The 14808-nt window shown below is 48.7% G+C and overlaps 1 protein-coding gene across 4 annotated transcripts; it reads left to right on the forward strand.

Moving 5' to 3' along the window:
* The first annotated feature begins 2827 nt into the window (after positions 1-2827).
* Positions 2828-13859, forward strand: Pex26 (peroxisomal biogenesis factor 26). Of its 4 annotated transcripts, XR_002476285.2 has the most exons (6): positions 2835-3370; positions 4551-4691; positions 5573-5871; positions 9062-9208; positions 11211-11447; positions 11762-13859. XR_002476285.2 is itself a non-coding variant. In XM_021632633.2 (5 exons), exons 1-5 carry the CDS (start codon positions 3153-3155, stop codon positions 11312-11314), a joined length of 906 nt encoding a protein of 301 aa, XP_021488308.1. In that variant the 5' UTR covers positions 2833-3152; the 3' UTR covers positions 11315-13859. The 4 variants fall into 4 exon arrangements, 3 of the variants coding, with proteins under 3 accessions (XP_021488309.1, XP_021488308.1, XP_021488307.1); XM_021632633.2 differs by having other exon boundaries at positions 2833-3370; positions 11214-13859; XM_021632632.2 differs by having other exon boundaries at positions 11211-13859.
* Positions 13860-14808: the final 949 nt, after the last annotated feature.

Genomic DNA, 14808 nt, shown 5'->3' on the forward strand with positions numbered 1-14808 from the left:
CTTCCTCTATTGCTTTTCAATGTATCTTTTGAGATTGCGTCTGAACCCGGAGCTCATTGATTTGACTGTCTTGGGTAACCAGCAAATGCCAGAGATCTTCCTGATTCCACTCCCAATGCCAGGATGACAGGTGTGTTCCTTTGCACCTAGTTGTTCTTTGTTTTTTAATGTGGGTATTGAGAATCGAACTCGGGCCCTCATACTTGTACCTGACCAGATGAATCACCAGCGGAGCCATCTCTCAATCCCTGCTCTTCTGATTTTTCAGGGCACATGTTTAAACCCAGTTTGGATGGCAGAAGAGATGGATCCGAGGTTAAGAGCACTTGCTGCTCTTCCAGAGGATCCAGGTTTTGAGTCTCAGCACCCACGTGGTTGGTGGTCACAACCGTCTGTAACTCCATTTCTGGGGGGTCTGATAAAACACCCTCCTTCAGCCTCAAGTATGCATGTGGTACACAGACATACATGCAGCAAAACACTCATCCACATAAACTTAAAAACAAAACAACTCCTCTGAGAAACAGAAGAGCTGCTGTTACTACGAATAATCATGTTACTACTAATTATTTTTATCATTTCATATTCAATTGGAGGCAGAGCTGATGGCACATTTTAGCAGGCTCAGTCTACGCAGCTCACATTCCATGCATCTCCGCTTTGTTCTAGTGTTTGCTGCAGAAGAGTGAGTGTTGTCTGTTGAGAGAGAAGGTCTCTTCACGATGCCGCAGAGAAAATGTTGGTCCCAATGTGATGCCCCAAATACTGACCCCAATAACAAGGGCTGGTGCAGAGCCCTGTCCCTTGACTTCTTCAAGAAGACAAAGGCAAATGCATGTATTCTGCTGGTCTCTTCATGGTTATTCCCATCCCCCTTCTCTTTCTCCTTGGTCTTTACCATCTGTTTAAATGTATGTGTGTATACATACATACATAAATGTACACACACACAGGCTGTTGTGTTGCCCAGGCTGAGGCTGCTCTCCGATTCCTGGCCTCACAATAGTCTTTCCACATCAACCTCCGGAGTAGCTGGCTCTACAGCACGTACACTTGTCTATCAATAGGCATTTTCTTATTTTTGTTGTTTGTTTCCTTCCATTATGATATAAGCCCAGCAAGGCTTTGTCTTCAATTTCTGTGGGACCCTCAATGTCTAGAACAATGCCTGGCGTCGACTAGTGTCAAAAAGTGTTTATGGGGCCAGTGAGATGGCTCAGTGTGCACAGGAGCTGACCACCAAGCCTGGTGACCTGAGATTGAGCTCCAAGACACAGACAGAGGAAGGAGAGAACTGAGTGCTCCAGGCTGTCCTCTGACCTCCTCACTTGATGTGTGACTGTTTTGCTGCATGTATGTACCATGTGCAAGCCTTGGTGCCTGAGAGGGTCAGAAGAGGCCATTGGATTCCCTGGCACTAGAATTGCAGATGGCTGTGAGCCACTATGTGGGTGATGGGAACTGAACCCAGGTCCTCTGCAAAAATATCTGCTCTTCACTCCTGAGCTCTCTCCCCAGATCCTAGGGAAAAATTAAGCAGTACTTTTGAACAAGTGGCACCCTGGCCTTTTCACCTCACAGTCACAGCACCAGCCTCCACAGACTTGATATTTCTGTCTCAGCTGTCTGAGGACTTTCTGCAGAGAGAGCAGCTGCAAGAACAGCATGGATGAGGCGAGCAGGTCCTGGCCTGGTTTCTCCTTGTCTTAACCAGTCACTAAGGGCGCAAAGGATTCTGGGAAAGCTTGGAAGAGAGTTCAGAAGGTAGACAACTGGATGAGAGTAAAAATCAAGAAGCTGAGTATAAATGTGAAAGAGGTAGGAAACCCTGCCTGAAGCACACAGATGATTAGTGATTTATGAGTCTGTGTAAAATTATGTAATAGCAAGTCAGGTGCGGTGGTGCACGCCTTTAATCCCAGAACTAGCAAGGCTGAGGCAGGCTGATCCCCGAGTTTGAGGCCAGCCTGGTCTACAGAGTGAGTCAAGAAAGTCAGGGCTACACAGAGAAACCTTGTCTCAACAAACAAACAAGCAAGCAAAAAAATAAAAATTATATATATATATATATGCTACAATTTATCAGTTCTTGCATTGGTTCCAGTACTGTATTTAAATTTGCATTACACATGCATGCCTTTGTTTTCATGATATCTTTATTTTACATAAACAACGCAGGATCCAGGGGAGAGATTATGTAACTCACTTGTGTGTTGACGGTTCATCTGCTGAGCACAAAGCATAGATCAGTTCTACTCCTGCAAGACCTAGACACTCCTTTTAGCCAAAAAGTGCTTCTCTGGTTTGACAATGTTTTTGTGACTTAGCGTGTGACCTACCTCGCTTGTAAACAGAGTAAAAGTTGCCCTGAATTCATAGAGATGAAGGAATAACTGAGACAAAAAGCCCTTTGCACTTTGCCATACTTTAGAAGCGTCGAACCCGGGAAGGGGAAATGCCCAGCTCCAGAGTTCCGTTTTGTTTTTTGTTTTGTTTTTTTTTTCCTGCGCACCTAGCTGATAATCCCCTTCAGAGGTTCAGAATAAAGGTGCAGGTAGCCCCGCCTCCTTACTGTATTCATTCCGTCCAGCCGCTTCCGGTTAGTGTGTGTGTGTGTGTGGGGGGGGGGGAAATCGCGTTTCGCAGGACAAAGACATCTCAACTGTTTTAGCTTTCCCATCTTTCCCACCTCGAAGCGGGCGATCCGGTGCGTTCTCTCTGGAGGATGACAGTCTCTGGGCGCCATGAGTCAGAACGCTCCCCTAAGCTTCGCAGAGCCAAGAGGCCCAAGACTACAACTCCCAGAGTCCCGCGCTCTAGGGCTCGCGCATGCGCCGTGGTGGCGAAGCGGACCGCGGAGGTTCTTTGCGCAGGGCTCTCGTTGGCGTGTTCCCGACTGTGGGAGCGCCTGTGCTTTCAGCTTAGATCAAGGGTCGGGCGGAGCTAGTGCCTGGCGTTCGGCCGCAGCATCATCAGGCCAGTCCCCCAAGAGTTAGACTGTCGGTGAGTCCAGCGTCTTCATGGCCCCTCCCTAGGATCACACCTGTAGAAGCGTGGAGGGGAAGCGTGGAGGCCGGCGGGTCATCTACCGGGCCCACGCCGGATTTAGCTGTCCTGACGAGTGAGGAGACCCGGCAGAGCCCAGGCTGGCTATGAAGAGCGACACCTCGACCTCCGCGGTCCCTTTGAAAGGGCTCGGGGGCCCTTTGCGGAGCAGCGAGCCGGCGCGGGCCCTCCCGGCGGTGACACCCGCGGTGCACCTGCTGGAGGAGGCTTCCGACCTGTTGGTGGTGCACCTGGACTTCCCTGCCGCACTGGAGACTTGCGAACGGGCCTGGCAGAGCCTGACCGAGGAGCCCTCGAGTGGCACGTACGTGCTGGGCTGTGTTGTTGCTCTGGATCCTTGTGGGGAGGAACTTGGTCTCAATTTCTGGCATGGCCAGATTGCGTCAACCTCACACCTTGCTTTCGCTAGGGGATCCTCTCTAAGAAAGGCTGGTTGCTCATCCCGCACCCTTGCTGCCGTACAATGAAGTCAAATCATGCAACAGTTGGCGGGGGGTCGGAGGCAGCCAGTTCTTCGCTCGCCTTTTCAGCGGAGGACAGGGTGGATGTCAGCATTAAGTGGTCAGTCGTAAGGAGGGTCAGTAAGCAGATAGCAGAAGGCCTCCTTTGGGGACCCACCTCCTATTCACTGCTGGCGTTGACGGATAATGGAAAATGGGGGTCAAGGCAGACACACACTGCTCTGGTCCTGTTGACGGATTGGGTGAATTGCTTTTAGGAAACACCTGCTTTCTCGGTCGCCCTTTCTAATGCCTCGGCCTCCTCTGGCAGCTGGGGGCACCATTTCTCTGTGGAGCGTACAGCTTCCCCAGATCTGTTTGAGCCGCACTAGGGAGGGAGTAGGCAGAATAGTCAAAGTTGACAGCAGAGAAGCAAACACTGGAGACACTTGGCCGTGGTTTTAGGGGTGGAGGTTGCATATTGAATGTTGAGGGCTTTGTTTATGACCATCTGTATATAGAATTTTTTTTTGTTGTTGTTGTTGGCTTTTTGACCCAGGGTTCTCTTTGTAGCCCTTGCTGTCCTGGAACCTGCTGTGTAGACAAGACTGGACTTGAACCTGGAGATCCATCTGCGTTTGCCTTAAAGGCGCGTGTCACCACTCTTTCTGGCTGGACATAGATAATTCTAAAAGACCATAAGTTTCTATATTAACACCTAGCCAGACACCCCAAGCCCATTTCTCACTAAGCATTCTCTTGACTCCCACTCTCCTTCAGTGCACACCCGTTTGTGCCATTCCCACAGCATTACTGTCCATCTGCTTCTGATTTCACCTGCACGCAAAGATGGGTTCCCCTAAAAGGCCTCTACAACTTAACTCCAGGGGAGGAGGGCAGCCCAAGAGACCAGCGGGGAGGCCTGGGCCAATAAATAACAGAAAAGGTAAAGGTGGTAGCCCTCGGACACCAGCCTCAGAGTAGAAGAGGGAACGGAGAAAGGGGAAGCACTTCCGGGCCTGACGTGTGTCTTTCTGCTGACAGTGTCCTGGAGGTGAAATGCTCCCTGTGTGTTGTGGGGATCCAGGCTCTAGCAGAAATGAATCGATGGAGAGAAGTCCTGCCCTGGGTCCTCCAGTATTATCAGGTTCCCGAAAAGCTGCCTCCTAGAGTCCTGGAGTTGTGGTAGGTCCTTGTGCTGATGCCGGGTCAGTATGTCCTCTCTCGAGTCAGGGTCTTAACGACTCCCTTGTCCTCCTTCCCTGTCCGTTCCCTTCAAAGTCAGGTCTCCACTTCGTTCAGACCTTAAACCACAGCCATTAAGGATGAGAGAGCAGGCGTTTGGGAGTAGGATAGAGGAACAGAGCACCCAGGAGATTGTAGTGGAGTAGGCTGATGGGAGGACAGAGCCAGTCAGGCTTCTTCCTGCCTCCTGGGGATCTCTAGTTGTGAAATTTGTGTGTGTGTGTGTATTTTGTATATGTGGGTATATGTGTGTAGGTGTTATGTGTGTGGTGTATGTGCATATGCATATGTGAGTACGTATTTGTGTGCTCATGAAGATCAGAGAAGGGTGTTTGGAGTCCTCTATCACTCCCCGCTTTATTCCTTTGAGTCAGGGTCTCTCCCTGAACCTGCAGCTCACATTCTTTCTTGGCTAGGCTGGTAGCCAGCAAGCCCCAGTGGTCCATCCTCCCATCTCTTCCCCCTCAATGCTGGGATTACGGGTGTGGGTGGAGCCACATCCAGCTTGTTACATGGGTACCAGGATCCTAACATAAAAGTTATGTGTATGTACACATGAGTGCCAGTGTCCTTGGAGGTTGGAAGGTGGTCTCAGATAGCCCAGAGCTGGATGTGGTTGTGAGCTGTCCAGTATGGGCTCTGTGATTGAGACGCCAGTCCTGTGAGCACAGTACTCACTTTCCTGCTGTCTCCACCCCCCACCCCATCTCTAATGCCCCACAGGGAAGGGCTGGAGGACCTGGGAGGGTAGGCTTTCGGACGTCTGTAGCTTCGAGGATGAATCACCTGCAGAGCACTGATTCTTCTTTTTGGGGACACAGCATCCTTTTATATAGCAAAATGCGAGAGCCCGGAGCTGTGCTGGATGTGGCCGCTGCCTGGCTCCAAGACCCAGACAACCAGGGCCTTCCTGAGTATGGATCATTGGCAGAACTCCACCTGCTCCGGGTGCTGCTGCCCTCTGGCCGCCTGTCAGAGGCCGAGGAGTTGGCAGCAGGCTCTTCGGCTATCGGCAAAGAGCAGCGAGTAGAAGTGCTCCAGGCCATCCAGGCGGCACGTCAGCGCCAGTGCGTGCAGGAGACCTTGAACTCCCAGGAGCCTCAGAAGCTGAGCCAGGAAGGTAGGACAGCAAGGCTCTTTGGTCTCTGCCAAGAGGTTCCGTGGCATCCCCTGTCCCTTTCTGGCTTTCCTGAGCTTGGAACTTAAGAGTAACTCTTCAGTCACAGAGTAGGAAGCCACTGTGTTGCATACAAACCGAGGCTCTCCGAGGTTGGAGCTCAAGGAGAGTAGTCTAGGTATGGGGAGATGTTGCTGCGTCTTCTAACCCTGACTTGTCTCTTGGAGACTCACTGTCTTCAGGATCCTCTCACTAGATTTTTTGCTTCCATCACACTAGCCAGGGAGCTATTGCTCCTCCTTCCAGTACTGGCCCTGATTCACACACAGCTTAATTTGGAAACTTATGAAATAAAATGGCCTCCTCAGCCATGGGTCTTTGTGCCTGGTTTCCTAACTGCCTTCACTTAACTAGAGCTTTTGAGTTGTTTCCTTTTTTGTTGTTGTTTTTTTGTTCTTTTCCAGCTGAGGTCTGCCTTGTTCATTAGCACGCAGCTGAGCTACCCAGAGGCTTCCGGTAGCATCCTCACAAGGTGGTGGAGCAGAGCTGGGAGTGGGGTTGTTCTGTTAAGGACCTTTAAAGGCCTTTGGCCCGACACCATCCTCCCCCCTCAGTCCTTTCAGTTCCTCTCCCCTCAGTCTGTGTGTGAATAAGTCCAAGGTTAGAAAACCACCTGTCTCCCAAAGCAGGGCCATTTGGTCTTTTTTTAAAAAAAAAAAAAAAAAAAGATTTATTTTATATTAAATCATGTCTGTATATATGTCTGTGTATGTGAATGTAGGTGCCATGAAGGCTAGAGGCCTCAGATCACGCTGGAGCTGGAGGTACAGGCAGTTATGAACCCCACAGTGTGGGTGCCAGGAAGTGAGCATAACATGTGTATATGTGTGTGTGAGGAAGAGAGAGAGAGAGAGCACTTGATTATAGAAAAGGTTACCCCCCCTTTATTTGCTGTGATCTCACTTTATTGTGTGGTGAAGTAAATAAACTAAATAAAAATTTAGATATGACAATAATGGCTACAAATTAAAAAACAAAATACAACACATGGAAATTAACCAGACCAGAAGACTGTACAATTCAGTGAAGTCCTATACAGTCTGAATAGCAATTTGGAACAGAAGCTGTTGCGCATAGATTTTTATTTATTTATTTTTAATAATTTGTTTATTTGTACATTTTTTTATTTTTTGTATTTTCGAGACAGGGTTTTTCTGTGTAGCCTTGGCTGTCCTGGACTAACTTTTATAGACCAGGCTGGCCTCGAACTCACAGTGAGCCACCTGCTTCTTCTTCCCAGAGTGCTGGAATTACAAGTGTGCACCACCAATGCTGGCATGCACGTTGGATTTTCTTTTTTTACTCTTGTTCTTTTTTTTTAAAGATTTATTTATTTATTATGTATACAATGTTCTGTCTGCATGCTCACCTGCATTCCAGAAGAGGGCACCAGATCTCATTATAGATGGTTGGTTGCTGGGAATTGAACTCAGGATCTCTGGAAGAGCAGCCAGTGTTCTTAACCTCTGAGCCATCTCTCATTGAATATATTTTTATGTACTTACACCCACTGTCAGAAACAAAATGATCATTTCAGAGTAGAACTAGAAAAAGCAATTAGCTTTATACACTCTTTTAGAACCTTCTGTTTTGGACATCTTAGGGGTTATTTTAAGCTTTCTTCTTTTTTAAATTTACATGAAAATGTCTGGGTACGGGGGTCTTTTCTGAGACTGATACCCCAATCAAGGACCATTAATGGAGATGACCTAGAACCTTTGCAGATATAGCCCATGGCAGCTCAGTCTCCAAGTGGGTTCCCTAGTAAGGGGAACAGGGACTGTCCCTGACATGAACTCAGTGGCTGGTTCTTTGATCGCCTCCCCCTGAGGGGGGAGCAGCCTTGCCAGGCCACAGAGGAAGACTATGCAGACAGTCCTGATGAGACCTGATAGACTATGGTCAGAAGGAAGGGGAGGAAGACCTTCCATATCACAGTGGACTAGGGGAGGGGCGTGGGAGGAGAAGAGGGAGGGAGGGCAGGCTTGAGAGGGGTTGAGGGTGGGGGCTACAGCTGAGATACAAAGTGAATAAATTGTAATAAAATTAAAAATCAAAATAAAAACCTATTTTAAAAATATACATGAAAGCCTGTTATTTTAATCAGGAAACTGTAATGAAGGTACTTTTCTCTGTGGACCTTCTGGGATAGGCTCACTTCTTTGCTAGCAGGTCGTTGGTTTCAGGAGTTGCCTGTGGCTTCCAGGCCCTCCACTAATGTCTTAGTTAGGTTTCTTTGGCTGTGATAAAGCATCATGAACAAAGGCAGCTTGAGGAAAGCGTTCACTTCAGCTTACGCTTCTGCATCTCAGTCCATCATTAAAGGAAGTCAGGGCAGGAACTGAAGACAGGAACTCGGAGGCAGGAGCTGGCGCTGACGTCATGGGGGATGCTGCTTACTGGCTCGGTCCTCCTGGCTTGTTCAGCCTGCTTTCTTAGACAACCTGCCCAGGGATGGTGCCACCCCAGTGGGATAGGCTAACCCACATCAATAGTTAATAAGAAAAAACCCTACAGGCTTCCCCACAGGCCAATCTGGTAAGGGGCTTTTTCTCTGCAGAGGTTCTCTCTTTCCAAATGATTCTACTCTATGTCAAGCTGTCATGAAGATGAGCACAACCATAACCTCTGTGGCAAGTCCAGCTGGCATCACTTGTTGGGCTGTTGGTATTGATGATTTTATTCACAATCCCAGCCTTGAATTCTCTACTGCATATATTCAAGGCCTTCATTTCTCTGTGTTAATGTGTCACAAGTAAAGCCCAGAGTTAGTTCGCAATACGAAGAATACTTACACAGCTGAGTAGGTCTTGCATGCACTGACTGTGCTGTGTCTTCATGCAGCCTGTCCTTGAAACATCTTCGGATGGCTGTGGATGTAGCTCAGCGGTAGAATACTTGCCAAGAGTCTGCAAGGTCGTGGGATCCATCCCCAGCACTGAAAAAGCTAAACCAAACCAAGCCCCAAACAAAAAATGCCATTCTGCTTTCAGTAATTTTCTTATGAACTGTTTAGTGAGCTGTGCAAGGGAATTACTCTCATTATGTTTTGACTGACTCTTCAGGTCTAGCTCAGAGCCAGGGAAGCTGATCTGCCCGACTCAACCCCTGCAATGCTCTGTCCCCTGGTCAGGTTCGTTTTCCCGGAAGCTGCTGTCACTGCTGATGTTGCTTCGTCGACTTTGGGGCTCCGCAGCGAGCCACCTCCTCTCTCAGCCCTTCAGGAAGGGCCTTCTGGCCGCTCTGATCCTCTGTCTCTTGGTTCTGCGGTTTGACCCAGGTGAGTGAAGGAGTCTGAGAGCAGGGCTTGAGAGAGCAAGCGCTGAGGGGGAGGGAGCCCCTTTACAAAGAGTGAGTCTGCCTCACCTGGAGAGAACAGGCCTAGGACCTAGGAGAGCAGCTGGAGAACATTTCCCTGCTGGCCTCCATGCTGAAAGTTACCATTCTCTAGTCAGAATTCAGGATAAAGAAGCTTCCTCATGGTGACAGCTAAAATAGAGTGTGTTGACCCAAGTGTGATGCATTTTAGAAGACGTGGGGAAATAGAAGAGCTAAACTCTGTTCTGGTTCATAGAACCTTCCCTGGCTTGGCATGTGTTGGGTCTGTAGCCTTTAGTTGGGCCTTAGTCTCTTCTGCCTCACTGTGAAGTAGAGTTGAGACTTGGGGACACACCTGGAAATGTCCTGAGGAGGGATCATTCAAACATGCAGACATGGGCCACAGTTAGGTGACTGCTGGTTGAGAAATACCCTTTCCCGCTTAAAAAAGAAAAAAGAATATCTTGCTTATAGTACGGAATGGCGTCAACCCTTTTCGTTTCTGCCTCCCAAATACTGGGATTGCAAGTGGGTATCCCTGAGCTTTCTGCTTTACCCTCTGTGAATTGTGAGGTAGTCTTCATTTTTCTCAGGAATTTAAATGTAGGATAGGAGTATGCAGCTTTCCAAACCCATTTCTTTCATTTGTGGTTGAGAAATTAATTTCTAGAGAGGTGAAGTGACCCGAGCAGAGTCACACACTTTGCCTGCTTTTAATGCTGTCACCTTTTGACTATAGGTCCCCAAGCCCCTCCCCTCCCCTTTCTGTCTGTCAGTCAGTTTGTTTAACCCCTTGCTGGACTCTAAGCGAGAATGTCCCCTCTTGACTGCCCTGTTGCTTGTACGGGGAAGTCAGCAGCGGCTTCCAGAAACACTGGGGAAAGTATGGTGAGCAGCCCTGCCTAGAGTGGGAAGCACATTCTTAGCTCTGGGCAAATAAACTTAAAAAAGGGAAGTTTAGTTTGTGTGATTTCCCATCTGTCCCTGATTCTCCACTTTGCAGATCTGATAAGAATTTAGAAATTTCTTGTGACTTCCCCTAAACCCTTTTGTGTCACAAACCCCGATCTCTAGAATGGTGCTGCAAAAAGCCGTTTGATTGAGGGCGTGTACTAGACAGCTCAGAGCTTCCTCAGGAAGACCTGGGGGTGGGCTGCAAATCAACCAAAACAAAGATAGAAATACATATTTCATGTTTGTTTATTTGTTTTAAGAATATGTAATCTAAACAAGAGAAAACCAAAGAAACAGATTTTTCTTTATTTTCAATGTAGTTAGTGTGTGCTAAAATAGGTAACTGCCAGGAAGCTCCCAACTGAAAAAGCATAGAAAGGTACAAAATGCAGTGAAAATCTTCCAAATGGCTCTCCCCAGTGGCAGACAGACATTGCTGCCAGCGTTTTTATTTATTTATTTTCATGAAGTAGAGTTGGGGCTTAATAAACATATATTAGACTTCTAAAAAATATGCACGAGTCTGTCTGTCTGTCTGTCTGTCTGTGCACCACACGCTGCCTGGTGTGGTGGAAGGTCAGAAGTGTTGGCTCCTCTGGAACATACAGATGGTTGTGAACCTCCCATATGGGTGCTAGTAACCGAACTCAGATCTTTGCAAGAGCAGCAAGTGATCTTACTGAGCCATCTCCAGCCCCAATTAAAAAAAAAAAAAATTAATATAGGCCTAAGCATGGGAATTAAGAAAGACTCACTCAGAAGAAAGGGAGCCACACCCGGAAGTGTGGTGTGGGCTTCTGAGAGTCACCAGCATCTGTGTATATATCAGAAAGATTAAGGTGTAACATCTAAAATGTTTAAGGTTACTGTAATTCAGGTAGAGAAAACATATCTCAGAGAAACAGAATTCGTTGCTGTCAAGGAGGCTGTGAGTACAGCCCAGGTGTGTTTTCTAGCCGCCATGGAGGCTGAAGGAAGAGCACTCATCCTTGTCTTTCCCCTCCCCACAGCAGCTCCTTCTTCTCTGCCCTTCCTCTACCAGCTGGCCCAGCTCTTCCGCCGGATCCAGAAGGCCACACTCTCTCGGCTCTACCCACTCGCCCTCCGGGACTGAGTGGGCCGACATGGCTGCCTCAGCCTCTTGCGGTTTACATCTACAGAAGCAGAAGAGTTGAGCCCCGTGGCTGGGCCCCAGATGTCACCGTGGGAGTGGGCCCACTTCGTTCTTGAAAGAGTGACCAAGGCAGGTGAGCCCTGGTTGCTGCCTTTGAGCCCTCCCTTTGGCATCCAGCTGTGGCTGGCCTCAAAGGGAATGCAGGAAGAGTGGTGCCCTACACCCAGCTACCCAGAGAGAGTTCCGGCTGCCCAGGACAGTCCTCTCACCTCTTACTGCACCAGCTCCTCAAAAGCAAGGAGCTTAGGAGCAGGGAATGAGTCTTGAGACATTCTGTTTTCTTGACCGAAGCTGAGGTGACTTTCCTGGTCAGGCTGCTGAGGGGGCTGGCAGTTCACAAATGTGGTGGAGCAGCCCTTGGCCGCTTACCTCAAAATTGCTTCACAGGGCAGTGCTGGAATTCGAGTGAAGCCACTGGAGCCTCTTCTTCCACGGTCCACCCACAGATGCCATAATTCCGAGTCAGCCGCCGCCTCCTCCCATTGGTCCTGCAGTGGGGCAATAGGCTTTCTGCTTGAGGCAGGTTGCTATTGAGACAGGATATGGCTTCCGACCCGCTCAGGTGGCTACTGGGAGCAAAGTGAGCCTGCCTGACCTTATCTCTGGGGAATGTGATCCTGCTTGGCGCCACATAGCCTTAGCTCAGTTTTCCGGTATGTCAGGGGCCGATCTCAGCTCGCTTGGACCCAGCGTCCTCCCACTCTACCCCACCACCCTTTGACCTGCCCAGCCAACTTTTGTCTCACCACTGTTCTCCTTGGTACACACTGACTGGGAGGTCCCCTCTCTGTGCCCTGTTGTCCTAGTTGTGGTGTGTTGTTTGTATAATGCCCAAGCTTCTCTGCTCGTGTGGCGTGAAAAGTAGGCCAGTCTCAGGGCTGAGAGCTGAAAATGGAACTGGGTAATCAGGTGAGCTGGAAGACCTGTGGGGGCAGGGCCATGGGGCCTGATGGGGGCCTGATGGGGACCAGACGGACAGGTCTCAGGGAGGAGGCACTGGGCCCGTTTCGGCTTTTCTTTTGATGACCACAAAGGTCTCATGTGTTTCTGTTTAAGTAAATACAGACCACTGTAATGGTGTCAGGATGGAAGGCCCTCAGCTGGCTGCCCACACTGGTTTGTCAGTGTGAATGAGGAGACTGCAGAGAGGATCTGCAGGCTTCTTGTTGGTTGATTTTTAGGAACTGTGAGTCAACAGCTTTTCTTAAGAAGAGGAAACTTCACAGACATTTAGAATTCTGTCTAAATTCTGAGGGCTTGGGAACCAGAACCACCATTTTTTGGTATGACTGTTAAGCCTTAGATCACTGGGGAAAGAAAAGGAGTCAGGGAGGGTTGAGATCCCTTGACAATGATCCCCTTCCTTGCTTGCTTTTGAGATGGGAGTCTCACTATTGTTGCCCAGCGTAGCCCAGAACTCCAGGGCTTAAAGGGTGAGTTCCACCCATCAGCCTGTTGAATATCTGACTCATGCACCAGATGACAATGATTTTGAAATGAGAATTTGGACATTCACTGCCCTAGAAGAAACGCCTTATTGGCATCCATGGCCCACAGGATAAGAATCCAGATTCTTCTTAACGGAAATTTAGGCCCAGCATTTGCAAGTTTGGCTGATAGCTCCTTTGCTGTGTTGCCCTGTTCCCTGGGCAGGCCGCATTCTAGCTGCCAGGCTGTCCTCACGCCTCTCTGCCACGGCTTTGCTGTTACTGCTGGAGGTTCTTTTCTGCCCCAGGCCCTTGGCTTTTCCGGCTTGCTCAAGGACTAGCTGACATTCTTTCCCAGCTCTTTCTGCTTTCCCTCAGCAGTGGTTTGGTAGGACTGTTTGCCTCCTCCAGTGCTATGAGCTCTCTGAGGCTGTGCAGTGCTTGAGTCAGGCTCACATCCCTGCCCTGCTGTGTGGCAGAGTTTGACCTTCTCATCTGTCTGTCAGTCAGCCCTCATCTCACTGGGCCTCTTCCATGAGTACATGGACACTCAGGAAGCTTTTGACACTTTCTCTAGCCCCGGGAGGAGTTTCTATGAGCTGTGGCTGTTCCCAGGCCTGGCTGGCGTGGACAGGTTCTCGGAGGGGCACATGAGTGGACTGATGGGAGAGGGCTTGCTTCTGGTGTGTGTGCTGGTCAGCGCTGTGAAACACTGAAATACAGGCTTGGTTGTGCCAGCTTGTCTGTCTGCTCTCTCCTGATGTCCCTCACAGTTGTTCTGCTGGTGCCCTGTGAGGCTCTGGTTATTCTTGTCCTGAGGGCTGTCTGTGCCCTAACTGCCTCCCAGAGGTGTCTTTCAAGCATTTGAAATGTGGCTCATTCATGTGGACATATTCTGTAATTGTAAAACATATACACTAGATTTCAAAGACCAAACACTAAAAAATTAAAATAAAAAATGGAAATACAAAGATTTTTATATTGACTGTTTGTTGAAATGATAATATTTTGGATATATCAGGTTATATAAAATCTATTAAACTAATTTTAGCTGTTTCTACTTTTGTAGCGAGGCCTATGTTTAAAATGTCTTGCGACACCACACATACCGGCTAGTTTCAGAGGGGATCGATGTCCAAGAAGAACAGTGCATGCTGGGATTGGGAGACACTGGGCCTAGAGAGTCTCAGTTGCAGATGGTATCTTGCAGCCACCTTCTTTTTTAGTTAACGAAACTGAGACTCAGAAAGGTGAAACCGTTTGCCCTAAGTCACAGCCTGAATAAGACCCAGGCCTCCTGACCCTCCTCGTGTTCTTATCCATCCTTCCTCCCCTCCCTCACCCCCACACTGGTCTTCTCTGTCATTCTCTGGCTGGAGTTCGTTAATAGGCAGATGTATCAGGGAAAACTAGAATCGACCAGCTCTCGGGTGTCTGCTGTTTGTGATGTTCAACAGACGTTCTAACTTAAGGAGCGCCTAGGACAGCAGGAGCAGGGTCCTGTGGTTAGACAGGAGGATGGGCTGAGGTGGGCGGTGGGATCAGGAGGAGGAGGCAGGCGGGCAGCAGGCTAGCCAGCACCTGAAGGAGGTATAAAGTCCTAAGAAGATAAGGACTTTTCACGATTATGTTCTTTTCACGATTATGTCTGTACATACGTGTACAGAGACCCTTAGTATATTACACACGCAAACCAATGCCTAAGCTAAGAAAAGGTCGCCCTGGCTAAGAAAGCCTGTCCCTTCCACGTGTTCATCCCCATGTCCCATTTTCTGCCCCAGGGCAACCACTGCTGGGATTATCAGTTACATTCGGCCATCCTTCAGGTTTTCCTTTCTCTTATGCAATGGTAGTACACACTTACTGCTTTTACTCGCCCTTGCCACACTTAAAAACAAAACAAAAAACTTTATTAATTAAGTGGACTTTGCCCCCTGTGAGCACAGGTAGCCCTGCCTCACTTTTCACAGTTGTATAACAAGATCATTTTTTTCCCCTTTAAAACAA

Source organism: Meriones unguiculatus, chromosome 5, assembly GCF_030254825.1.
Source record: "Meriones unguiculatus strain TT.TT164.6M chromosome 5, Bangor_MerUng_6.1, whole genome shotgun sequence".
NCBI lineage: Eukaryota > Metazoa > Chordata > Mammalia > Rodentia > Muridae > Meriones > Meriones unguiculatus.

Coding starts and splice junctions, on each gene's coding strand:
- Pex26 (XM_021632632.2), top strand. CDS start 3,153: ATGAAGAGCGACACCTCGACCTCCGCGGTCCCTTTGAAAGGGCTCGGG. Junction 3,371..4,550: donor GAGGAGCCCTCGAGTGGCAC/GTACGTGCTGGG, acceptor TTCTGCTGACAG/TGTCCTGGAGGTGAAATGCT. Junction 4,692..5,572: donor CCTAGAGTCCTGGAGTTGTG/GTAGGTCCTTGT, acceptor TTGGGGACACAG/CATCCTTTTATATAGCAAAA.